This window comes from Rhea americana, unplaced genomic scaffold (assembly GCF_003343005.1).
Source record: "Rhea americana isolate MKP2758 unplaced genomic scaffold, rheAme1 scaffold_81, whole genome shotgun sequence".
Taxonomy (NCBI): Eukaryota; Metazoa; Chordata; class Aves; order Rheiformes; family Rheidae; genus Rhea; species Rhea americana.
In genome coordinates this window covers 2,656,677-2,684,427 of record NW_028186990.1, presented here as the reverse complement: position 1 = coordinate 2,684,427, position 27,751 = coordinate 2,656,677, and the positions used below count along the sequence as shown (strand labels likewise).

At 39.7% G+C, this 27,751-nt stretch overlaps 2 protein-coding genes across 3 annotated transcripts in view; both read left to right on the top strand.

Annotated features, from left to right (window-relative positions):
* Nucleotides 1-26,725, top strand: part of CREG1 (cellular repressor of E1A stimulated genes 1) — a 67,097-nt gene extending 40,372 nt beyond the window's left edge. The window contains exon 4 of the mRNA XM_085322977.1: nucleotides 26,640-26,725. The gene's annotated coding sequence lies outside the window, so the exon portion shown is untranslated. The remainder of the gene's footprint in view (nucleotides 1-26,639) is intronic.
* CD247 (CD247 molecule) overlaps nucleotides 1-27,751 on the top strand; it is a 60,185-nt gene that overhangs the window by 22,073 nt on the left and 10,361 nt on the right. For both annotated transcript variants that reach the window (XM_085322979.1, XM_085322978.1), the window contains exon 2: nucleotides 26,640-26,746. In XM_085322979.1, the coding sequence (XP_085179105.1) occupies nucleotides 26,640-26,746 (107 nt within the window). The remainder of the gene's footprint in view (nucleotides 1-26,639; nucleotides 26,747-27,751) is intronic.

The window sequence follows — 27,751 nt, the reverse complement described above, 5'->3', positions numbered from 1 at the left end:
GAAACCCTTACACATTCCCTTCCTTAAAGCAGGAGAGGGCTTGCGAAGGCTGCTAGGAAAGAACTAAAGAACTGAGTAACTTCAAAAGGTTTATAGTGTTCTTCCCTCTAAGTCTGAGTTGGATTTCAGTTTTCAGAAGCTCGTTTCAGAGCCTCCTGTCAATGTCCAAGTCACACTAAGAGCAAATGCATGAGGGATCAGAATGGAGTTGCAGTGTTTTCTGTCCTATTGAAAARAAATGTGAAGCAGAAAACACCCCATTATTAGTTTGATTGTTATATTAGGGGAAGTGGGGAGAGTTCTGAGATATAATGGACATGACCAGACAAATACTAAATTATTTATAAGGTAGTGGCAACTGAATCTTTTGGCCTGATGGTGAAGGGGGTGTGGACCTAGAGCTCACCTTGAGATCAGCAGGAGTGGTGGGACTTTGGTGATTACTTAGACACAGGCCTTCTGTGGTTAGATGGGATGATTTGGTAACTGATGTACCATTTTGAGATTAATTGTAATTTATTATTAGAGGACATAAAATGGAGAGTTTTTCCGTAAGGTGTATGTCAAAGGGGGGAAGGGGAAGAATAAAAGGGGAGGAGAGAATAAGGCAAATATTCTGTAAGAGGTTAAACTAATTGCAGAGGCAGTAAAGATGAGAACAAAAAGGAAAGCATTGGTAGTGGATCAGAGGTTAAGCAGCAAAGCACAAGATTAAGGGGGAAAATTGTAGATACGATGGCCCAATAACTTACCTTTGTATTGTCTCCTTCATGTTAAAAATGATCTTGGGAAGACAAGCTGTGATTCAGAGAAAAGATACGATTCAAACACTGCTTTAATTGTGACCTCCTAAGGCAATGGTAGAAATACCATTCCCAAAGTTTTGCTTACAGAGTTACAAAATYGAGGAGGCAAATTTGGAGTCATTCAATAAAGAATCTCACACARCTTTAAGCTGTGGGGAGAGTCTCTTTTTTTCAGGTAAGTACATAGATATGCATAAACATCTAGTGGACAACATAAGCCTCATTTTCCTCCTTTTTCAAGACTTTCTATCCTCAGATATTTCATTTTCTCATACTTAGTCATCTGTAATTAATTCTTCTGACTGGCCCGCTAAAATTGGGGATTGAACCACTATAGGTTCTCCATATGACAGAATTATACCAAACAGGCTGCTAATACTTCATCAACAGGAAAAAAAGTGATCAGACAGTTACTGATCTGTTGAACTTTTGTTTCAGTAGGCTGAAACACTTCAAGGTCATTTCTACAGGAAAGACTTAAGACAGAGGAACATGTAAAGTAACACAAAACGCAAAGCAGTTCTACCAAAGATTGCTTATACCAGAATAACTAAACTGATTAGTTGGTAATTGGTTATTGCTCATCTTCATATAGGAATGTATGGTAGAGTTATCTAGATTTCAGTAAAGTATTTTTCATGGTGCTACATGGAACAGAGAGAAGGGAGTTTGGCGTAGGTATTGTAACGTACATAGTGAGGTGGCTAGCAAGAGAATGTCTGTGGGGTGTACTGTAGGAGAAAATGTGGGACTGAAGAGAGATGATTAGTGGTGATCCTTAAGAACTGATCTTGAGAGCAATATCATGTTAATAAGTGTAAAAAGTAGGAATGCATGAATAAAAATTACTAATGACATAAGACTGGAACACATCTTCAACGTAGAAGCAAACTGGTAGAAATAAGATGAAATGTAATAGTACAGAGAGTATAGACATACTATGGGAACATAAAACCATTTTCCATTGTAAGATGGGGGCTCCCCGGTCAGGCACATTAGCAGAGGAGAGAGATCAGTGTGTTGCTTTTGTGCACTATCATCCAAAGTAGCAGGGAGTGAAGCCTTGTAAGAGGTAAATGAGATTCTAGTATATATTAAAAACTGTATGCGCCATAAACTGGAATAGTGTGTACACTGCTGCATGAAACACTGGTAAGACCAAATATCAGGATTTGTTTTGATTGCCCGGATATGAAAAGAAATAATTCAAGGAGAGTAGATATGAGAAATAGCTACTAGAGAGATGAGGGGGAAGGAGATCCAGCTGTGCAGTAAGAAGCTAAAACGCATTGGTTTTTTTGGCCTCCAGTTAAAGGCTTCTATTCCTTATGCAACAAGTGTATTCAAAAAACACAGAAGAGAGGAGTTAGTGTGTTTCCAAGCACCTTTTTTCCTGGTAGCATTGCCAGTTTAAAAGCTTTCCACCTCTGTTGAAATCCTGTGCCATAGCCTTGCCTGCAGGCAGCACAGCTCCTTGTGAAAGCCCATGGGACCAAGACTATGTGACACCTGAAGAGCAAGGCCAGCAATGGACAGCTCAGAGGCAGAACGAGCAGGRACAGCAGCTTATTAAGATGACATTGCCATACAAAAAAAAATATGGAGAACTGTACTTTAAGCATAAAGGAAAATGTTGGAACAAAACAAGTTAGTATAAAATGAATGTGTTATTCATTGAGAATGGAAACTAGAAGCCTTTTTCTATCACTCAGAGTSGTGTGGTTCTGGGACAGCTTTCCAGAAGGACCACTGGGAGTAAACTGCGCAACTGTGCCTTAAGTAATGTCAAAAATGGAATGTGAACTGTGTTCATGCGGCTGTGGGACAGGGTGRTAGGAAGGTATTTTTGGTTAACATTTATGGTAAATCACCCAAAGAGCCCCATTTATCTTTACTTTAAAAATTCCAGAACACAGCCACTTTACTTCCCTGCAATTTAGAATAAATAAAACAGTGGTAAGTTGATTAGCTCAGAAACTCCCTTCCCTCTTGTTGGAAGTATGAAGAGGAATTGGACTTCTTTGCTTTTACTGTYTGAATTTCGAAAAAGTTTGTACTAGCTCTAATGATGACTAACTACTGTTGCAAGAGTTACATTTCTTTTCTAAACTGAATGCAAGTACTGCAGTGCCTCTTTCTTTAGGTACGTTTTATTCAGTAGCAAGGCATTCAGATCAATGTAATTCAAATATGCCAGAAATCTCACATTTGCTTGAATCTTACTTCTTTCTTAGTATACAGAGGAGGTGATATGTTTAGTTTGCTCTGTTTTTTAAACTAAGGAAGTGAATTCTAGAGTTTCTCCCCACTTCAAACCTGTTTCAATGTTTGGCCTTGATTTTTGTGTCCTACTCAGTGTTTCCCCTAATGATTGTGACTGGCCACATGAAGAATTAATTTACTTTAATGTGTTTTAATGCAGGCAGAAAGGAACTCTTTGGTGGTATCAAGCAAACAGGAAACATTCAAGTATCGYTAATACTAATAGTTTGGATCCTGGTCCCTGAGGCTTTTCCATGACTTCAGAGGGAATAGGACCAGACCCCTAGTAAAAAAACAGCCTGCTTGAACTTTCTGGTGGTTCTTTTTGCTGGTCAAAGTGTAGCAAATTTGCTGGAAAATGCGGCTCTTGGAAGGAAAATGATAGATGGAAGATGATTGTCTCAGCTTTGTGTCAGCATGCATGAGATTGATATTAATCCCAACCTCAGTGTCAGCATAATTAAACTCAGTCTTGCAGAAAAATATTTAGCAAGGTCTAAAAAAAAAAAACAATGTAGGAATGCCAGTTCAGTAGCTCCAGTGATTCCTCCACTTCCTATCCAAATGTGCTTGTGCCTTCTCAGTAGCTGTATGCCTGCTTGCCTCCACAAACGTTTTCTGCCGTTCAGTGGTATATGGGTGGTTCCTCGCGGTGTACGTTGCTTTACAAGTTACTGAACATTCAGCGATGGTCACCTGTGTTGTCTGCTCTCGCCCTTGTTACATCCTGCGGTTTTGATTTGAAACTTGCCAACATGCTGATGAGCTGAAAAACTTTGTTGCTGGGGGATGGGGTGTGCGGGCAAATAGACTTCAAGACTTACGTGGGAGAAAATCTTGGTGACAGTAGCTGTTCAGTAAATGTCTTCAAGTGTCAGAGCATCACCCTGTTGTGACTCTGAGGCCCAGCTTGGGCAATGGAACATATGTAGCTGCACTGTGGAGATTAAAAACAAACAGAGAAAAACCCACATATAGTCATAAAGATGATGACTTCTGTGAACTCATGTGTTTCTCTGTGTGAGGCTGACTCCCGTGGGGTCTGCTGCTGCCTTTTATCGTAAACGGCAACACACAGCTGAGCTGGTACTTGCCAGGCAGAAACAAGCCACAGAAAACTTGAGTTTGACCTTTTCGGAGAACCAGTCAGGCCAAGTCTGCAGTCTGGTAGGCCTTCGTCACATATATTTTTCATTAAAGGCTAGCAGTATAGTTCAGTACAATATAGTTGAAGGTAGTCTATAGCCCAAGGCAGATAGTTATTAACTAAATCAGAGAAGTTGAAGTAAAAAGGTTTTCTTTGCCATCCCRTAGTTGACTTTTCTGAACATCTGACACATCTGAAAGTGTGTAGACTAAACTTACTTAAAATTCAGGCCATTAAAAAGTTTCATGTATAATTGCCGTGAATTAAATTGATAAACACTGATCTTTTAGTATCAGTATAGTGAAGATAATCTTGCTGAATTCTGCAAAAACAACATATCCCAAAATATTGAGACTTAATGCTTTGTTCTGGCACTCTACTGTCTGTTTGTGCTTTTTTGTCAAAAGAAGTTCCTTATAAGATGACCAGGAGATGCTTTGATTTAGAAAAGATGTGATGTTTGATCTATATCTTAAAAAGAATGATTTTACGAGTATTAAAATATTACATATTTTACAATATTACAGCATGCATGGTTTTATTTTGATTTCTGACATGTAAGGAAATAATGTAAAAGTAACATATCCTAAGCAATATATATATATATATATATRTATGTATGTATGTATATATATGTATATTATATATATATATWTTTKGGGGGGTTCTAATTTTCAGGACAAAAATGTTTGTAAATTCTAATCTTCTCCAAACAGATACTCTGAGCTGTTGTGCTTTATGAGCATTTAAGCATTTAGAACTTGAATTTGGTACTTCAAGGAGGACACAGTCTAGGCTCTAGGTAGTTACTTCTCTTTTAGCATAAATTAACATGCTAACATGTTCATATTTTTGCAAAGAGAAATGCTTTAGTGGTTAARTGCTCTACAGACCAAGTACAACATAATCCTTGCTAACAATTGAAGACTGTGAGATCAAGAGGAAGTGGACGAATAATGTGTAAAAAAAAAAAATTTAAAACAAACCTGATTATTTTAGACTGCATTTTGCCTACTTTCTTGTTAACAGTTTAGTCCCCTCTTCATTCCAAACTTTAACAGGCTGTACTTCATGTTATCTTCTTGTTTCCAGTGCCTTATAACTGCTTTTTTAGTGTCTGAAGGTCTGTTACTGCTCAAGGCCGTTTTTGTGCTACACTGTTGCAGTGTTTTTAAAGGAGAGATGYAAACCTGATCTCCCCTGGAGACCTTGGTTTGGTCTTATTTGGTTAACTTACCAGCTTCTGATTATGGTGACTGGGTTTAACAACTACACTAGGGAACTGAGCAGTGGTGTAGTCCTAGAAGCTAGGAATACTATATGTAAGGATATGGATAAGGAAGAATAACAGCTGGTTTTATAGCTCTTTTCTCCATGCAGTTAAGCTACTAAACACAACTTGCTATAAAGCACCACCCAAGCTCTCCAGTGTCCTAAGATACAATATACTGAGTTCATTTATTAACCTGTTTGATATTAACCTGTTACACTGTTGTTCTCTGGTAATAGGGATGTTCTTGGGGATGCTGAGCTGGAGGCAGGGCTTGACCACTGACAGGAGCAACTGCCTGTAGCAAGAAAACAGGACAGAAAATGCTGTACAGATGAAATAGTTTAATTTTCCACTGTTATGGCTGTATTGCTTAGGTCTCTTCCTTTAAATACAGTCGGCAAATTATAAATGAATCTGCAGTACCCTCTCTACTCAAACTGAAAATATGGTATTGTCTGTTTTTATTAAGTGCTTTTAAAGCTGCTTATTCTTCTTTTCCATACCTACTCTTTCAGATCCCTTCTGCTGTTGACCAGCTTTTTATGACCCTTTCCCCCCCCCACTCTTCTCGTACCAGACACTGGCGTAAAGCAAGTTAAGAGTGACACAGCAGTAGAGCTGGGCGGTAGAGACGATGAAGGTGGTTTGATGCGAGCCACCGGCGCTGTCTTCCAACACAGAGCAGAGGGCAAAGCAGGGCAGGGGACCCTGCACAAGGGAACTGCCCAGGAGGAGGGAGTGCTGTGCCAAGAGCCGTTTCAAAGATGGTGTGACTACCTCGGTGCTGWGGTCCCCGGCACCCGCTGGCTGCTGAAGGGGAAGGCAAGGAGGCTCTTCTGCAACCAGGCCGAGCAAGGCAGGCGACTCCCTTCATTACTGACTCTTTTTTGCCTTTTACGCACGCATCTGCATGCTATGTGAAAATCCCTGGTGTTACAGCAGTGATTTTTGGTGCTCAGCATCCTTGCTCTATTCTGCTGCCTACCAGGCAGATGAGAAGGAATGGCTGGGGTGTGTGTGTTTGTATATAGATMCATATAGATACCTACATATCCCTGGGTATAAGGTACTGCACRTGAGTATATGCATATGAAAGGGACAGCAAGCATGTTGTGCCTCTGTGAAGAGAAAGTGGGAATGGATGAACCAAAAAGTTTGAGGAGGCGATTTGAACTAAGTAATACCAGTGATTTAGACAARTCGTACAGTTCTGGACGATGGCCTCTGAGCAGGATCCTGTTATATCTCTATGTTTCTTTCAGTAGCTCCGTCACTGACTTATCGATAGCAGTTCCAGGAGCATTTACATTGCTCTGAGGCAACATAARCACAATGTAACGGGGAAGAGGAAAAACAGACAGTTTTGAGTTTCAGACATTTAGCAGAATTTCGGTATAGGTTCTTTTTACTTTGTTTATCACAACTCTGTCACGTGATTAGGATGAGATGGTTTAGTCTTTTTGATTAAGCAAAAAACCTGTGCTTAACCTTTGCTTAATCTTTTTGATTAAACAAAAAACTTTCAAGCCTTTGCTTTTAGAAATATTTTCCGATGCTTTTGTTTTTCTGATCACAGCTAACACCAGAAGCCCTAAAATATCACAGCTCTCTGAACTGTTTGGATTTTGTAGTTACCTARAATTCATATTTCTGATGAGAAATCTATATCCTAACTTCATAAGACTAGAATTTGAACTTCTGAATGTTTATTCTGACTTGTAAATAACAATGTTTAAAATGAGTGTAGAAAGCCATGTTTCAGTCCTGCATCTTAAAAATTGGTAAACTTGCTTGCTCATGGAAGATAATACAGTATGTATTCTAGATACACAAACAGGGCTCTCCTGCTCTTTGACATAGTAACTTGACTTATTTTTTCCTAAATCTCTTAAAGTCCGTTATTCAAATTGAGACTTTCCAGCTGCTCTTTATGGAGGAGTGGGAGTTGGCAAGAAATATTCAAAAACTTCTTGCAGCAATTCTGGGTGTCTCTCGTAAAAGAGAAAGAGAGTTTGTGTGGGCAGTGGTCACTCTCTGCTGAAGTAAATATGTTATTTYCTCCAGCAGTTTCATTTTTCAATTCCAGAGGCAAAGCCAGCTTCTGAAAAAAAGAGATCTGTATTTTTCCCCMAAAAAACAAAAACAAAACCCAAAAAACTTGCAGCTTTACCTGCATTCAGTAGCTTTCTTTTTTTGTCTTAGCTGGTTGGGCAGCATTTATATGTGCTCCCCTGTTACACTTTGGTCTGGCTGTGCAACACTTGATCATTTAGTGGGGGTTTCTTTTCCAGGCTCCAGGGTCGTGCTGAGAGCTGAAATTTTCAGCTCAGGCAATAGCGTCCATAACGTWACATACCAAGGTTTTGTTTTCAGTTCTTTCTGCTCAGCTCTCTGGGGTATCTCGTTTTGTGGATGCAGGGGACAACTCCTGCAAAGACAACCATGTATTTCAAAACAAACAACCCCTTGCCACCCCCATCCTTAAAAAAAAAAAAAAAAAAAAAAAAAAAAAAAAAAAAGCGTTGGTGTGTAAGATTACATCACATACGTATTGCCTTCAAGGTGTCAAAGGGCTTCCTTTGGAGCCAGATACTTCAAAGGAAAGCTAGTCCCTGTGTATGATGTGCTGTGCTCTGTAGTGGGGTTGGCACGATGCCTATATTTATTTTGTTGAAAACCTGTGCAGTCTTGCTCCAGTGCCTAGCACATAGCAGAGGTGGGATGTAGATCAGAAGTTACTGCTGTTTCTTGCGTCAGTGGGTTTACCGATCAGATAATGCATGGCTTTTCTCAGAGGACTGGTTGCTTGCCCTAATCTCCCCAAAATCCTGAATACTAAGGTTGGGAAAAGGATGTCTGTGACTCAGATTTAAGGAAAATGCTACATATGGATTGCYCTGTTTTTTGTCCAGCATTTCTTTCCACGTTCTTTTCTGTAGAGAGACTGAAGAGYCCCAAAATTACAAAGTCTTGTTCTAAACTTGCGTTATTTTGCAGTAACAATTTCTAGCTTGGTTACTGCAGCTTTCAGCTACTCTGAGCAAGTGCTTTCTCAGATGCACCTGGTATTGCCTGGCTTTGCTAACAAAGTCTCAGATGTGTGTTTGCTGGGGCGGGCGTGTAGGGGAGTAGATTAGTATCTAAGGAAAGTGTAAGGTCTCGCTTTGAGGCTTCAGAGGGGGTGGGGTTGTGCAAAAGTGAGGGACCATGAGTATGGGGTCTGTTTATTTGCTGCAGCTTGTATGTGAAAGGGGCTCAGTGGTCAGGGATATTACGACTGGTACAGTTGGGTGTCAGATGAGCAAATGGAGCTGCTTGTGATTCTCTGTGTAGGGGAAAAAAAGGGATCTTCAAGCTATTTCATAACCTGCTTTTCACAGCTGGCTTTCAGAAATATCATAAAGCTTACCATAAATYGGTTGATCTTGAAGAAGGAAGAAAAGAAGAAAGGATGAAGAAATGAAATAGAAAAATAAACTTAACCTTACTGATAACTACCTATCCAAAGAGATAAAGAGGATGGAGATTTCTGAAAGCAGCAGCTAGCTTATGTCGTGGAAGTTGGGTGCAGCACAGGCAAGTCAGGCAGCGACAGAGATGAGCAGATGCAGGGAGCAGACTCCCTCAGTGACTGGATTTCCTGCCTGTGGCGAGGAGAAAGTAAACAGCAAAAGCACGGGCAATCTATTGGGAAGAGCATTCCTGAGGTGTTCCCACAATGGCACGGCCAACCTGATGCTGATGTCCTAGCACGCTAGGAAGAGCCTCTTTCCACTGGAAATGATGGAGGATTTTCTGACACTGAACTGGAGGATAGCAGCAAGGGGTTGGAGCAAGAAAATGCGTTTGGCTTTCTGCAGTTATGGCATCAAGTTGGGATTTGATGTGGTCCGTGTTGAAACATGGATCTGATCCTTTCTGATCAAAGTACAGCGTATCTAAAATGTAGTAGACATAAGGGCAAAGAGGATTTCTTAAGGTCATATAGTACCTATGGAGAGAAATATATCTTTATCAACATGGAAAGAAATCTAGTAAAAGGACAATTAGTGGTCAGGATGTAAAGCTGTAACATAGAAGTGAGCAGGTTGGATAGGTTTGGGAAATGTGATTTATCTGTCTGCAAAGGATAATAATGTAGTCATTTTCCGCTTAACTACAGCTGTAAAGCTATTATTAAAACCAGCTTGGAGAGTGTCTAACATGCGATGTCCACAGCAGATGGCAAGCAGAAAGCTGCGTTCTTGGTTGATTTCACTGCTTGTATGTTTTGTGTTTGTCTGATTAGTCTAATTCTTCACAGTGCAGAGTAATTATAAAAAATAGGAGAAGAAACTGAGCAGTCTGTTGTTAACGACAGAAAATAGGGTACCGGTGTTGTGTTGTGGTCTCCTGGCTTTTTTCACTGGTAAGATTTTCTAAATAAAATATACTCTTTGTCTGCCTTTTGAAAAGTACCTGGAAAGTTTGTGTATCTGTTGTTTGAGTAAGACTGTTCTGATTTTAAAACAGTATCCTCAGCTCAACATTTATATATAGATTTCCATTCCTGTGTAACCTAATAAGGTTATAAAGTAAGTATTTTAGATAAACTCAAAAATGATTTTATTGAAACCGCTAGGATTCTTCTCTTTTGACTTAGAGTTGCCTTTGCAAGTTGTGGATCAGACACAAATGACAGAAATGCCAAATTCTTTTTGATACTTGCAAGCAGACTGTAGAACTAACTTCCCTCACTTTTACACTTTTGCTCAATAGTAAAAATAAAATACAATTCCTGATTTAAAAAGTGTATATGAATTTTGCTCCATCATTTGGAAAGTGAGTAATTATTGTACAAAATAGAAATATATTTTTTCCTTGAAAATGATGATAGAATCGTGAGCCACAGTTTGATTTTGTTTATAGTAGATTATGCACCATTTGCAAATGCAAACATTTCAGTGGTAATCAGCACAGTCAGTCAGGGTTTCTGGAGTTATAAGTGACTTCAAATTTTGACACACGTTTGTTAATAACTTTGATTAGAGATTTTATTGTTGATTTCAGCACTCGTGAGTAAATGCATGGATGGTAAAATTTTAACTGTTTGTATACTAGTAGAACTTGACTGTTCATCTATCCAGCTGGAAATGCAAAAACGAAAGGTTGCAGAAGAGAAAGAAAATCTTCATTAGAAGCAAGTCTGTATGCAAACAAGAAAATGTAATCTGTTCACTGGGAATGTGCTAATCTGCTAGGATAAATTAAAATAATAGAATTATTTCATTTTTAATATGTAACTTACGCTTCATAAAAAAGGTACAATTAATTTTGAAATAAGTTTTTTTTAATGTTAGTCACTCAGTTATGTCTTGTATTACGAATTAGTTGTGCATGAATTCTAATCCTGATATCTAGTTATCTGCAGCTGATGTAATTATCTGCAGATTTTAGCGCAATCTCTTAAAAAGTGCAAAATTCTAATTTCTGAGCAGTCAATCTAGAGGACATTTCTAAGCCACGATCAGACAAGAATTTCAAGTGAAGCAGGATATTCAATGTGATACTTTACCTAGCTTTATCTAGTTTGTAAATCTCACTATAAAACTGTTATTCTTACTGTCCCTAGAGAGTATCTAATAATTTTGTCTGGGATTTGTTAAGGATTTTTTTCCCCTTTTGTGCTACCAATATTATAATAGTTAGTGCTAGAAAGATAACGCATAAGAGAGAGAGAATATTTCTACCAAGGTGGTAAATCAATGTCATCGAATGCTACGGTTAGCATGATATAATAAAATACCTGAATGGAAGCTTTCTCTGTCCCAGATGGTCTGACTTTTTGAAGTCACTTTATAGCTATTTTAATCATAAACTCATGAGACTGCGTTACATTACAGTGAGGCACTGTAACAGAATGAGGCTTGCAGCAGGGAGGTTCAGTTTTAGGAGGCTTACAGCACTAGCTTGGCAGAATAAAATAATTCTATGTCGGTGCAGTTTTGCTTATATTATTTCTCTGTAATGTTTTAGCCAACATGTGACATGGAATGTGTTTTTCTATTTAAAATAGTGTTTGTGTGTGTATGTCTATATATATATAGACTATATATATATAGACTATATATATATAGACATACACACACAAACACTATTTTAGTGTTTATATATATATATTTTTTTTTATATATACACTATATATATATTTAGACATACACACACACATATACATGCGCGCTATGTATATATATGTGTGTATGTATAATGAAAATACGCAGTATTTTCATACCTCAAATTAAATACCTGTGACCATGGATGCTATCATATTTGAAACTGAAAATTTGAGGTGACTATATGGAATCCATTAGGTAATGATTTCTTGCTTCATGTCTAAACTGAGAGTTATCTAAAAGGATAAATACGCAGTGAATTTTTCCCCACCCTTTTTTATGGACCAATTTTATTTTCTAAACTATATCAAATAGAGAATTATAAAGCCACAGTTGTTTTGCTTAATGCACATTGAATTTTTTCTCCAAACCTTGTATCTTGTGCATGTGCTGTGCTCCACCTCAGTGAAATTATTTGGAGAGCTGGATATACATGTGTTCCTTTGCAATGAGCTAAACCATCTGTGCCCTCCTGCTATTTTTTGCCTTTTAATAAATCATTCTAGTGTAGCTCTTTTAATGACTTTTGAGGAGACCAGCAATAATTTCTGCTAATAAAATAGAAATAGACACTTCGGGGTGAAATTCTATAAAAATACTGTTGTTTGAAGTGAAGAATTCCATGACAGCTATTTTTTGCTGATATGATTGTGAAAATGAACTGCCAAAGTTATAAAGATACTCTGAAAATGGGGAAGAATACAGTAAATCTAAAACAAAAAAAAGCAATGAAAATGTGTCTTTTCCAGAAAAAATATGGAAAAAAATACGATACCATCATAGCTTCCAATCCTTAAGTTTGTTAAAGTAAGTAAAGATTTTTGTGATATCAATTTTTAAAAAATCTGAAAATTTTGGTATAAAAGCTATTTTTCTGTACTGTAAACCCTTCTGTGAATACGAAATATAACACAAGAAATATCATTTAGTGTCATTAGGCTCTTTGCTTTAAGTAAAGGAAAAGCCTCATAAACTTTCTTCTTGACATACATGAAAATAGTATTAGAGAAAACACTTTCATATATCTTTTAATTATTACTTTTTATCTGTATATCACTGCATGTCTTTTTGTATAGCCTCAAAGGCATGTACATATCTGCTTTGGAATTAAATCTTGTTTTCTTTGGAGTAAATGGCCTGTGCTAACTTTCTTTGAAATCAGTGGTGTCGAGAGTGAATTGACCTCATCACAGAATCTGGCGTTTAGTGGGAAGGGAACTGGGACATTTATTTACATTTACTTGTTTCTTGTTCCATTTGGATGAGATAAGCTTGAATATAATCCTCTTAAGTGGAGAAAATGCCGTCAATTTGAATAGCTTTATTCCTAATATTTTGTCTATGAAAACAGGGTAACTTCTCTGAATAGTTTTCAAGAAACAGATTAAAATAATTAATGTGTCTCTAATAGCTAATTTGGGGGGATAACATTTTGCTTAATGGGATTAATTCCATACTTGCATATGCAAGAAACTCCCGGAGGATAAATGAGGCTACTGTAAAGCATCTGAGTATTTGTCCCTAGTAGCTTCCTTCTTTCTCTATATTGGATAAGGAATACACACTGAGTCCAGATATGAATGAAATAGGGATTAATCAAAGTTAATCTCAGGGAAAAAAAATTGCATAGAGAAAATACTGTTTTGTTCTATACAAGCCAATGAGTTATCTGCACAGCCCAGCTTTGTGTTATGTATTTTAATTAGTACAATATGCAGTAAATAATTCTGTAGCAAAAAGAATTTTTAATGGATAATAACAGAAGAAGGATTTTCATGGGGCGTATGTAACAAAAGCAAATACAAATCCTTGGGGTCCCTTTCACATTTAGGAGAAAACTTATATCCTGTGACTTTTGGCAATCTGTCACCCGCATCCAGCCGTTTTGTAATTGTGCTTGGCTTTACATGAAGTCAGTCTTGTACTTTGTGTAAAGCTTAATTAAGCACTGGGAACTATGATAAATTGAGATAGTATAAATCACTTTTATATTCTAATTCCACCTCAGTAGCACATAGAACAACCAAAAAAAAAAAAAAAAAAAGTTTCCAGGGAGTGTTTTTATGTATCTGAACATCTCAGGGGGTTCCCAATAAGGCTTTTGAGGGGGAGGGGGGAATGTAAATGTAATTTTGAAAATTTTCATGCATTTTAGAAACAGCCGTAAAGACTTTCAAAGAAAGAYGTTTTAAGAGTTTGGCAAGCGACTAAATCAGTATAGTGATAATGCAATACGTAATTCTACAGTTACCGAATTAGCTTGAGTAAGTTAAGTGGATGTTTCAGGGATGTGCAATAAAATTCCAAGGTGTGAACAGAATTGTTCTGTAAACTGTTTTTGGCATGATATGGGCTAAAAGCAACATGTCTGCACTAAGAATGCAAGATTAAATACAAGAAATCCAGATACCTTGGAAATAGCTGCAACATTCCTCTGGGAGATAAAAAGCTAGTCATAAAGGGGCTAAATAATATCTCTGTCTGCAGTATATCTGGAAAATGATCTTTTCCTGAAAAATCAAGAAGAAAAACAAATAGGGTGAATTCAGTGCTATATAAACAAAATCAGTTTAGATTACTGATGATAGCTCACCTTTCCAAATATAAACAGCTGTTCTTTACATTAATGTACACGAACTTGCTTGAAAGCTTTTCAGAAAAGGAACCCTTTATTTCTACGTGGTTTGTGAAGTGCCACGTGCAGAGTCCAAGCAAGCAAGGTCAGCGCTGGAGCTTATTGCAGAGTACGCGTTCCTATCAGCCTGGTTTCCTAAGGAAATGAACTTTGCACAARCCAGCTCTTCATCGGCTGGCCAGTTTCCACCTGATTTAATCGAAGAGTTGAGGTCTCAAAAGACAATTCAGTTTCTGCAGGTTTCATGATGGCAGATGGTGGGATAGGGGGAGAAAACATTCACCAGCACCTGTGTGGCAGCGGCGGGAGCTCTGGAGAAGCCTGTCGGGTTGAGGATGCTGAGGGTCGGCTGCTGTGCCCACAGCTGGATCCATCCTTGACAAAGGCACCCTGAGCTGGGCTGGGATTTGGTAACCTGCCAAGGAGTGGAAGAGCAGGGTGAGGGTTACGGCGTGCTCAGGGGTGCTGTTTTTTTCTTGTATAGGAATAAAATCATGGGGAGACAAAAGTTATTTGTAGCTAGGGTTATAAAACAGAGAATCCAAATTAATATGATGTGTGATTTCATTAGGCTTTTCTTCCCTACTCATGCTGATTTTGTATTCTTATAATTCAGCTTGTTCTTGATTTAGTGCAAATACAGACCTACCCCTGAAATCCTATTACTATGAGCATGTATGCCTGATAGTGTGAAAATAATAGATCCTGCAGTATTTTCTTGGTGRGCAACATCAAACTCTAGTACTCACTCTAGTGGACTGACTTTTACCATAGAGTATTGCAGGTCTTTTATTTTCTTTATTAATAAAAGGTCTGTAAAAAATCTCAATGTGTTAATTTTCAAATACTTTCTTCTTCTGCCCCTTTGAAGCTGAAAGATTCATGTGGATGTTTGATGAACACATGAATCTGAGGGTCTTTTCTTCCCTTGTCTTCATCCCATCCTTTTTCCAGCTGATTTGCTTTGTCATGGAGAGCCTTCAGGAGTTGATGGAGAGCACCCAGATAGAGGGAGTGCAGGATTTGGCCCATGCTTTTCAGACACATTGACCCAGAGCATTGCCGTGGGTCACCAAAACTTTGTACAATGTTGTCTTTAATTACTGCTAGCAAAGGAACTCTGAAGTTAAGCTGCATTTGAAAAAGAATTTCATATTTTTAATGGAGCTGCAGTTTAAGTTTAAATACAGTGTGTTTACCTGGACTGTCAATAACAGATAACATTGAAAAAACTAAAATTGCAAAAAATAAATGCTCTTGCAGAAAGCCTTCAATGCTGAGGATTTTCTGTTATAACGCATGTAATTTTAATATTAGTATTATACTTCAACAACAGAAATTGTGATTTAACTTCTTTTTCCCCTAATTCTGCACTGCTATATTCTTAAATTTTGTACTCTTGCTAATTTTAGATAGCTTTGTTTGGAAGCTGTCACATTCACTTTCAGCACTGTAGTTATTATGAYCTATAAAAATGGAAAAAATATAGTTAATGCAATGAGAATGAACTACCAGAAGACATATCAGGCATGTCTGAAAATTGTTCACTTAATATTTATAAAAATAGTTTGGTGGCTAACAGATACCTCTTTTAACAGTTTTCATTTATCAGTGGTGATGTAGAGAGATACTTTGTTGGATATATTGAATACTGTAATTAACTTGACAAATTTTAGTACTAGTCGCATGCACTGTCAATATGGGTAAAGCATGCTATTTAACTTTCATGTCAGTCACAAACACTGGTGTAGGAAGGTTTGAATTCTCACTGTAAATATATAGGAAGTTTTCTTTATGATGAGAGCTTTTGGAGAGGGGTCTCTCTGTGTGCTTGTCTTGCTTTATCCAGAAGTCCGTCTCTCCAAAGAGAAGCAATTAAGGAGATATGAGTGCCTCATGCTTGAGATTTTGAGAGCACTTGAATGCTTCTGAGACTTAAAATATAATTTTTGTTACCCTTTCCTTTCTTTTGCCATCTTTAAGATATTGCCTATGGTCGTCAGTGATAAGGATACTCTCTCCTAGTGTTTTCACATGGCAATGCATTGCTTTTCAACATATTTTTAACAGCCCTTTATTCAGTCAAAATCTATATAAAATCTCTTTGTGGTTGTCGTTTCCCACCTATATATGAGAAGGTACATTGCRAAAGGTTTTGATTTTTTTTTCTTATGCTGCAATGCAATCTGAGGTAAGATTTTCTAAAATTGGTTACAATCTTTCAGATGCTTTATAGGAAAATGTGGTGGTAGAGGCTTAACAGCCRCAATTATAACACTTGACAAAGTAGTACAGACTTTATCAGTTAAGCGTTAATGGGAACACAAAGCTTTGACCCACTAGTATATCCATGATTAATGCCCTTTTTCTATAACGGTGTTTTATTTTGCCTTTTAAATTTTAGGCATACATTTGCTACATGCTATTAAAATGTGAATGCACCCAAATTAGAGGAGAAACATTTCAGAGGTGGATGAAGCGGTTCCTTCTTTCCTCAAAGGGACTATGCAGCTCTTTATGAAGTTAGTCTTTGCCATCGTCCTGAGCCCCTGAGCTGAAGGGCTCCATGGAGAACCCCAACATGCTTTGGTGTCAGGATATTTCCATCCAGGTGTATTCCCCTGGCTCTTTTCTATGGGGCCTGTGAAACGCTTAGCATTGAGAGTTATTTTCAGAGAAAGAGGCTTAACTTTGGTGAGAAATGCTGAGAAAAGAATATGCAGGGAATTCATGTTAAAAACCAAGCCCYCAGTCAACCTCTCTCTTTACTCGGTGCTTAACTGCTGTTGCAGGTTTTCTGTATACGCTGCTCTTCTAGCAGTGACAGGGCAGGACACAAATGGCTCCTTGCAAAATGGGTCAGGTGCAGGGGGAGCGAGTGCAATGCGAGGACCTGCTTTGAAACCTCACCCTCCCTGACATGTATGTAGAAAAGAGGTATCTATCTCAACCGTTAGGGCCGGTTTAACCTTCTTCCTGCCTGATAATCTGATGTTGCCACTGCCGCTGTAAGACAATTTAACTATTTCTCTGCCTGATACCAAGCTTCACTAGTATAGTCTTTGCTGTGGGCAACTGAGAACTCTTCTTGCAAGTGGACATCTCTAAATGGACTGCAAATCTTAAAACAGTCTATTCCCAGCGCTGCTGCTGAATGATGTAAATCAAATCTTGCAACCCTTCTGCAGTTTTGCATGTGGCTATCTTCCTTATCATTCAATAACGATATTTATCTAGAGTGGAGGGAAAAGCAATATTTGAGAAATGTGTTGAAAGCCTTGGATGACAGGCATCTGAGTTATGTAAAATGTTGCTGTAGGCTTAACCTAAAAATGTGGATGGTTTTCATTATTGGGGGTTTGGTGTCCTTAATGTGACCTACTCTTTTGGCATGGGTTAGATTTGGTGCTGCCAGGGAGCTTAGACAGAAATAGATCATGGAGAAAGGAAAGGAAATTTGGTTTCTTTCCAACAGAAGTAGCTGTGATGAGCGTAAACCTCCATGACTTTGTTTGACTGTACATTAAGCTTGACTACAACAGCTTTGGTCCATGTTGGCTGCAATGCAATGAGCTGCTCATGAGCTTTTCTCTTCCAGGCTGGTGACTTATGTCTGTAAATAGCCTTGTAGCTACAGTTCTTCCTCCAGCACCTGAATTCTTAGTTTGCTTTGGTGTGGTGGAAAGGTTTAATACCTCTCTTCTCTGCTTGCAGCTGATCAGGAGATTTGAATTTCAGCTTAGCATGAAATCAAATATTGTTGGAAGTGTGCATCTGTGCTGTTTGACACTAGCTGTGAAATCAAGGCAGTCCTTCCCTGCCTAAGCCCTGAGACACTTAGGAAGGACCACTAAGTCAGTGCTTGCTGGTTGGCTCTGAATCTTTTTTGTGCCAATTTTTTTTTTTATTACTTCATTATCCAGCTAGTAGCAAGCCACTTCCTGACATAGTGATAGTTAGCATAAGCTTAATGAATTTTGAAAGCCAGAGATAAGCATACAAGGAGTGGAGGATACCTTATAAATTTCCCAGTTGGGGACTGTTTTTCATTGTATCAATGTATTTGATTACTGGAACCATCAACAGTGAGCTATCCGCAAGCTGTTTAGCAAATTTTTGTGTCTGCTGCTTTTTGTAAAGTCTAGCTTAAAAGCCCTAGCTTAAAGTGCTAATGGGACTTGTGCTATGTGATTGTTCCACAGAGAAAGGTATCTTATTGTCATCTACAGCATCTTGGGTCTAATTTAGTATCTCTTTCTTCAACTTTAGTTCATGTAGACTGTTYAGGATCCTTCTTTGGTGAGCCAAAATGTGTAGTTTGAACTCTTTTTAGTAGTCCTCCATAATGTACTGGGTTTTAGAAGCTAAACTCCAAAAAGGTGGCTACTACAGTAGACACTAAGCCACCTAATAGAAAATCAGCCTAGAGCAAGTGACTGTTACGGGATGCACAGAGAGAAATCAGTATGGAAGAGGCAAGCAAGCTAGAAAAAACTATTTGAATAATCAAGTCTTGCCTCTTTGGACACTTAATGTTGGATGGGTTTAGACAATAGAAGATTTCAGTTTTGCATTAACTAGATTCAACTTCTACTACACTTGATGAATAAGGGTCTGGTAAAAGACCATCTGCCTAACCAAAGACACCTGCAAAAGCTGGAAGAGCTATCTGGCTTGCATCTGTTACCTGAGCCTATTGGACATCCAGGTGCTGCAGTTGCCATGTGCTCGGTTTGCTCTCTCTGGGAGGCACTGTCAGGTTTGCTTCAGGAAAGCCCTTTGTGCCAAGTTCTTGCAAAACTGAGAAGTGAAAGCAGTTGTTTTTTCTGAGAATGACTGACTGTTTTGATGAAGTGAGGAGTTCCCTTCCAGAGATGAGCAAGGCACTCCCCTCCTTTCTGTTTCTGATGAGGCTCAGGAAAAATTCAGAGACGATAAAAGTCACCATATTTTAAGGGTATATTAAAAGCTAATATTTTTTTCACCTTTGGATCAGAAAGGTAGAACACTTGCCATTGTTTTTTGTACACACATGGTCATCTTTTAACAAATTAGATGGCTGTTGGAGATCCTCCTGTCTTGCTCCTGTTACTCTACCTTGGACTTTGATGTATGTATTCCATGTTACCCTAGAAAAGGTTTGACCCTTTGTAGGTTTATGATCTTTTCCTTCTTTTGCATCTTTTTCTTTACCAATAAATTGGAAAAAAACTTGCATTATTTGAATTTTGAGGAACTAGCAGTAGTAGTGTGAAGGCTCACTAGAACCCTAAATCATCTTAACTTGACTTCATGTGGAAATAATGCTAACATTCTTTGACAAAAAAAGTGGAAATTAATGGCCTGAAATGATTTCCCTTTTCCCTTTCCCTTTTCTCTTTCCTTATTATCCTGTGGTATTGTAAGTTAAATCCTGATAATATCAGCAATTTGCTCCTTGATTTGAAAGCAAACCATAATGTTGAACTTCATCGGCATGATCTGTGCTTTGACTATGCTGTGTTTCATAAATAGATGATGATATACTGAAGACAAATGCAACAGTCCTCCTCTGTGCTAAAATAATCAGTGGTAAAGCCAAATAAAAAGAAAAAAAACAGCAATGCCAATAGCTTTTTATTTCTTTTACTAAGGGAAGTGGCTGGTGTGAAAAGAGAAACGAGGAATTTTTTCAGTTAAAAAAAAAAAAAAAGTTCAGTGGTGTTTTACTGTCACGAGCTTATCACGACCTGTTCTAAGAGGTGGCTGACCTTAGTTAGATATCTTAGTTTTACAAAAATGCAAGCAGAGAAGGTTTAAGTGTTTGTATAAGAAATCTTAACTAGCCTTGTAGTCTAATGGTCATCAGGCCCATCTTTATTTTCCACTCAGAGGGAGAAGCTTCCTGAGTTTACATCCTTGGCTTGATGCTGAGGATGCTTTACATGTCACACCCATTAATGTCCTGTGCTTGATGTAATCCATGCCTTTCCTTCTCTCAGCTGTTTTCACTCATGTTTTTCCATCAGTGTGCCCAAACCATTGCATGGAGGAACCTCTTCCTGCTAAAAGGAGAAGAGCATTTATTCTCWGTTTCTCCAGTCTTGAATTGTCCAGCTGTTTCCAAGAGAGCTTGAGCTACCAAGCCAGCTTTCTGAGGGACATCTGGGAACCGTGCTTGCAGATGAAGTATCAGAGCTAGTTACTAGGTTGAGTGCCTCAGCTTTTGCCCACAGGACCATTCTTCATAACTTCGGCTGACTAAATTCTACGCATTTTGTCTGGGCTGTCTCTTGGGATGCGTGCCTGAATTCACTGGGTAAAGTACCATGTGCGAGTGCTCATCTTTCTACCTTGACCTCTGAAAGWACCCAGGTGGGTAGCCCAGGCTCAGCACTTACTTAGCTTTTAGATAGCTACAGTCAGGCATGGTCAGTCGTGCCCTGYTTCTGTATGTGTTCAGCTTCTGCAGAGACAGTCCAGTGGGGTCTGATATACCATCTAGCGACAGGTACTTTGGTAGTTGTAAAAATTAGTCCTCAGAGGTCTGAAGAAAAAAAAATCGCAACAGTCAGGATTTTTTGAATAGTAGCAACTGAATTGAATAGAATAAAGCAGTTCTGAGTTTCTTGGATCAATGCTAATGAAGAAATGGAGAATGGTGATATTCCAGATATGCTTGCTACTCTGCTGTAGTGTGTAAATATGATAGTTTCAGTTGCTTAGAAGCTAGTTGCCATAATGATGCACTACAGCTTCTATCTTTAGATAACTTTATATGTAGACTGTAGTTACATAACTATCTGATGCTGGGATTGATTTTCTTGAGCTTTAAAGAAAAATAGAATTTTAGGGAAGCTAAAAGTCTTAACTTATAACTTTATTACTGAGTTTTGGTAACTTTAAAAATTAAACCCTTAAATTAATTACCTAATGAGGGGGCTACAGGAGAGCAAATTTTATGGGGGATAAATCTGGCCTGCATTTACAAATGGGTTGGCTTTCAGAACGTGTGCTTCAACTGTCGCCAAGAATCATAGTGTAGCTCCAATCTAGATACACAAGAAATGTTGGAGGGAGAAATCCTATTTAAAAAAAATTTAAAAGGCCGTGGCAAATTTCAAGAGCTCAGGTGCCGTTTCATCACCTCGCTCCAGCGGCAGGCCCAGCTGCCGCAGCCCGGCGGCAGGGTCGGTCTGCTTTTGCTGCTGGCTGCATGGGGGAGCTGAGGCAGTGCACTGTGCACCAAAGTGCACAGAAGTCTCCTGCAGCCACGTGCAGGTGTCAGGGCACGGATGAGGAGCCYGAAGGAGCAAGCCTTGCACATGGTGCTTGAGACTGACAGGTCTGTGCTGGGTCTGGCAGCCTTTGGAGAGCAGCATCCGCAGGTTGCGTCCTCTTTCGGAGGGAGATGGATTTGGCTGGATGTGTTTTTTGAGAGCTACCATCTCTGGCTGTCTCCCTGCCTGGAGCGGGGGACCCGCGTGCGCGTGTCAGGTGAGTAGATGAGAGGAGATAAGCCCCTGGGATTGCAACATTGCACAGGAAACCTGGTGCTCAGTGACATAGCTGTGGGGCCTGAGCGGAGTGGTTTGAAACTGCTCCCTGCAACCACACTGAGCAGAGCGCRCTGCAGCGCAGCGCTCACAGGGCTGGCACACCAAGCCCTGCTCTGCTTCCCTTGCAGCGCAGCCTGTCTTTCAGGCCCACGGGCTTCCTCTCCTTCAGTTATCACGGTTTGCATTGGTTTGTTGGTTTTTCTCACTTGCTTGTCACCAAGAGGTGTTTCTTTTTTCTTTTTTGTGAATTCTTTTTGTTTGATTGTTTTTTAATTTTAAAAAGCAAAAGGCTGCAGGGGTTATTCCAGGGAACTGGCAATGATTTCTTGCTCTTCTGCTCTGGGGGGAAAAGTATGGAATAAGATGAGGGGATGAGTTAGGCCTTCATCAAGGATGCACAAACCACATGGCCTTGGCATGAGTACACACGGATGTGCAGCAGGATGAGAAAGTGCCCAGATGCTTGTAGCAGAAGGCCAGGCTGCATCACCTGGGAGGAGAGCTCTGAGCAGAGAGGCGAGGAAAAGGAAGAGAGGAGAGGAACAAAAGAATGGTCTTTTGAAGGAAGAGGTGCTGGGAAGAAATTTCTGAGTGACATAAGCACAACTTGGGGAAGAGCCCCAAATGTGGTGGCCCACACCTTGGGTTTAGCATGGCAAGTGGCTTGTTATAAAATGCAGCAATCCTGTGCCTACTGACCCAGTCTTCTGTCTTATTTACTCATCTTCCATGGCTCTGGCGATCCCCATTCATCCTTAGTCACGTCCTTTTGCAAAGCTTCGTCTAACTTCTCCTCTAAGAACTCCTAAAATTAATTAGCTAGTGCTATAAGCTGCATGGTCTTTGTTAGCAGCTGTCCTAACATCTCTGCTTTACAATAGGAGGTGTAAAAGTACAGATACCTCCGTAAGAGGACGTGGTGGTCAAGAGAGCAAGAATTAAGTGAGACTTTCCCAATCATTCCTTCAGACCTTGCTTTCCTCCTGAGCAATACACTACTTGGATCCAGTCCCTCAGACACTGTGTACATGTATAGCTAGATATTGTGACTCAAACTCCTTTTTGATGCCTAAAGAAGAAAATGCTGAGCCAAGTACATGGACTAGGCTTGGCATCATTTATTTAGCAGCATAGCTGTATCGCTCACCAGCCAGTGACCTGACCTTAGCTGGGTTGTGTTTTGACATCTCACTTTAAAACCCTACTGCCTGTAACTGGACTGCTAAACTTTGTCCTGGAAAACCACTGGTAAYTGAGTATTGAAAAGAGGCTCCCTAAGGTTGTCTGTAAGGTTAACAAAAAGTGGGAATGATCAGTGAAATGCTTATTGTTTGTGCTTTGCTCTGTGTGTGAGGGAGCCGAGGGTGACTGCGGTCCTACAGGCATGGCAGGCTTGGGTCTGCACAGCTCCCACCACCTTTTCSTCAGTGCATCTGCTGCAGCAGTGAAGCCTTGGGGGCAGTCCCCCAAACCCTGGCTTGGCACAGATTGGGACAGGTAGCAGCCTTTCGATTTGATGAGGGTTAAGAGACTGGGTTGGGCTTCTCTCTGTGCAAATAGTGAAGAGGCAGCAACTCCTGCTCCAGTGAGTTAAAAAATCTAAGCTGATCCTGGTGACCGGAATGGATGCTACCTGTTTAACTGGCTACTTACTTTGTATCTACTTTGGGTCTTGTTCAAACAGACGCTGTATCTTTCATCTTTCTCTCTCTGGAAACTGTTGCAAAGGTTGTTATTACTAAAGTGCTTTGAACTTTTTTTTTTTTTTTTTTTTTTTTTTTTTTTAATGCAGAAATCAGACCTATTAAGGAAGGAAAAGAGATATGGTCCTAATTAATTTTCATGGTTTATTTCTAAAATTGGACTTTGTCATTGTTTCAATACGTATTTCTGGCCATCACAGACTRTGTCTGGCAGAACTTCCCATACTGAACAGCTTTAAATCCATTACCTGAGGTCCTGGAGGCCCCAGACAAGTGCCGTGTAGGCACTTGAGCAGCTCTGCAGAGTCRGCTGAAGTTGAGCGTGGCTGACGTGGAAGTAGAGCAACGCAGTGCTCCATGCTCCGATTTCCACTCCATAGCTCTCTGCTCAAGCTTCTCCTGATCTGGTGCAGCATCTGGGGAGATGCTGGACCTGAGGTGAGGGTGCAAACTTCTCCTGCTTTGGTACAGGGGAGACATCCTGGAGCCAAGGGGACACAGCGCTGGGACCCTCCCCCCCAAGGGCCTATAAGCAGCAGCTTGGGTATCCCCTGGCTTCTCGGCTCCGGCTGACTGCGCAGGGATGCTCTGGTTTCTTACATGGTTTATCTGGTTTGGGTGCCACACCCTGAGCTGCTTTTGGACAGGATCAGGATACACTGGGAAAGCAGCTGAATTACTCATGGGCACAAATTGCCCCTGATTTCTTTACAGTCACATTCACCTGATGTTGCATTTTAGTTACTGGCTTTAACAGGATTCAAGCTGGTTTTGGGCTGAACCATTGCTGGAGTARAATGTTGTCTTGTGACTATTTAAATGACAACTTCTAGGAAGCTGTTCTCAGCTTGTTTGTTGGTGTACTATACAATTTTGGGCAAATGACTTATTCTCACTGTCTCCATTTACCCCATGTATATGCAGTGTTATAATTCTGGAAAAAAAGTGTGCTGAAGGCTATTATTTATGAAGTGCTTTGAACTTTCTTTTAAAAGCCGTAGAAATAGGAGGAAAGGAAGGAAGATAGGTTAGGAGCCTACTTTTTCTCAGGTCAGATTTAGAAATCTTTGTTTCTAAAACATGTTTTTTTTAAAAAAATTGTATGAATTCTTAGTTCATAAAAGCAACAAATCTACAGATTGGAAATAGTTTTTTTGTGGCTGTGTTAGCCTCTCAGTGGGAAAAATGATTTTATCATCACTTATTTTAGAATTTACAATAATGTTACCCAGTATCCAGACTTGGATTTTTGGTCACACTTTATGGAAATACATACTTGACCAGTGCTACAGACTATCATCATTAACTTATTTCTGCAAAGAATACTTCCTCACGCGGGTGGTTGTGTACTGCATGAATGTCATCTGCAAAACCCTCCTAATAAAATCTTCAGCATGGCCTGTGGGGGCTGGGAGAGAAAACCCAGCACGCAGATCCTCTACACTCATCGCTGAAGCAACTGAGCACCTTCAAGCAGCACATTGAGTGGTGCAACTACTCTCCATCGCATGTGGTTAATATAAGAATTGCCATACTTTGCTCACCTTAGGAAAGAGATGAATCATACCAATCTTCAACTGGTATCTTCAATTTATCTTCATAGCAGGGTTTTACAGGCTCTTGATCATTCTTGTCTTCCTTTTTTGAATTCCCTGCAGTTCTTTGTACAAAGCATGTTTCCAAATCAGTTTTAAGTGATTTATTTACTTATTATTTTCAAACCATGCCATATAACCTTTCCTCTAGGGATGGTCCTGAACCTGCATATTGGCTCTATATTTGCTAAGGCTTCTCATYTGAATTGTTTTGATTTTTCAGCTAAAAGTTTTTAAACTTTTTAGATGTTTACAAACTGGCAATTTCAAGATAGCTGTTGCAAACCAGCAATACTACTATGCCCCTCTTGATGGAGTCAGGATATAAATGTAACATGTAACATGGACTAGGAAATTAAAACCAACCTTTTCTGAATAACAATTTTATTGAACTTTCATTTAGGACAGTAGTACAGATTTTCTTCCTCAGCAGAGTTTCAACACTTCTTTTATTTTTTATTTTTTTTAAAAAAACACTTTGGTGCTTTTTATTTTTTTTAAAAAAAATCTTTTTCTGATAGAGATCCAGCCAAAAGGAGGCAGCTAGCTGAGATTCCTATACATAGAATTCAGACTGAAAACCTTCCTCTCAACTGGAAATTAACCAGAGTATCTCAGGGGCACTTCATGGACATTTTGTGATGTCTGGGGTTARAAAGTCAGTAAAACATCCTGCCAACAGTTTCCTTGTTGAAATATTAGAAACTATTTAGTAGTTTCTAAAATCCCCAAACTGAGAAGTCTAGAGACCCCTCATAGACAAGGCACTGTAGCTTGAWGGGTTTGCTATATGTCCTGAGATCAGGACACGTATCTTCAAATTCCTGTTCTGAATAAGGTAGAGTAGAGGTTTGAGTCTGGGTCTTCAATTGACCAAGGTTGTGTAGGTCTTCACATTTTACAGGAAATTTTGTCCTGCATTTGAGGAGTTCTCCCCTAAAATTTTGTCAAAAATGGTATATTTTTCACATACATATGCACATTTTAGTTGGTGAAAAATTCCTAAGCTAAACAGATCTAGTAATGAATCTGTGTAAGAGATGCTACTACTGGATGTTCCCAGCTTACAAGTCCTCTGGGCCAGGCACTCTTCCATAACTGTATGTGTGGAGTAGGGAGCATGAACTGGGATCCGCAGCATGAGGAGCACCAGGTAAAATGTCCTGTACTGTCTGAAGGGAGGTCAAGCACTGGAGCAGCTGCATGGGGGGGGGGGGGGGGGGTTGTGAGCATCTCCATCCTTGGAGATGCACTAAACTCAACCAGATGAGGTTCTGAATAGCCTGGTCTAATTGGCCCTGTTTTGAGAGGGGGTTGGACCAGATGATAACCTCYAAAATCCCTTCCAGTCTAAATTGGTCTATGAGTCTCACTCAGATTTCTATATCTCCTTTGCAAATGACAAACTTGCCCTTGTACTGACTCTTCTTTCGTACAGTGCAATGCAGCACTGCTGCAGGGATACCRTCAAGCATTCAGTTAATTAACAAATAGCCTCATTTGGTAATGTTCTGATATTTCTGTGCAGGTGCTGTACCAATTTTTGGACTGACAGACCCAAGACTCTGCTACTTGCTGGATGGATTCCTCTTCATTTACGCAGTCATCATGACAGCACTTTTTGTGAAAGCTAAGGTCAGTCTGTCCAAACACTGATGCATTTGGCTTTTGTTACATACACAACCTAGTGAGCTAGAACTGAGCTAGAAAGTGGGAGGTGGAGAGAAAGTATGTCTCTCAAAATAAGACCTTTCTGTTGCCCTTTCTTTCCCTTTTCCAGTGCAAACCCAAGTGATTTGTGGGAGTTCTCTCAAGGGCTCAGGAACAGAGAAGAAGAATATGTATTATATGTTATTCTTCTTGATAATGCTAGAAATATTTTGATGCCACAATGATGGACACAGAGATTTTGGTTAGAGTAGCTGGGAAATGCTTGTTCAACAGTAATCTGGTTTCTGCTACTGCTTTGTCATTGGAAGGAGATGAGAAGAAGAGAGTTTGTGCAGAAAATCAAGGAGAAATGCCAAGCTTGTAGAGGAAGTATTAAAATGTCTCCAGGAGTTGGAGATGTTTGGCAGTGGGGGGGGGGAGGGGTGAATGACATAACCCTAAGGGCCTAGCTCCCACAGGAGAGGAGTGAGGGGGAGTCTGAGGGGCTGTTGTTACCATCCAGCAGCTGTCCACYGGCGTCTAGGAAGGCATTTAGTGGTTTTAGTCAACTATTGCAAAAGAAGCTAATTTGATGTGATGGAGGAATGTACATTTCTGCACACATATGTGGTCCCACAGCTCTGAACATCGTAGGAGAGAAGCTATCTCCCTSCTCCCTGCACAGGGCACTCCACTGAAATGGTGCTTTCAGCCTAGCTTGAACAACAACTTCAGGCCAAAAAGTACTTCGGAAGCAGAAGGATATCTCCTTGCTCAGCCTCTGCACCAGATGCAAGGCTTACTGYGCTTGAGATCTAGGTATGCTTCTCATTTGGTGATGGTGGAGACCACCAGCAGGAGTCCTGATGGGGTAGGACYGTGGTGCTGGGGCTTGAACTGCTCCACAGATGGATCATTTCTCAGGACTACAGAGCCAGCACTGAACTCAGGAACAAGGGAAAAAAGTGTTTGGAGGAACTGAGCAGAACT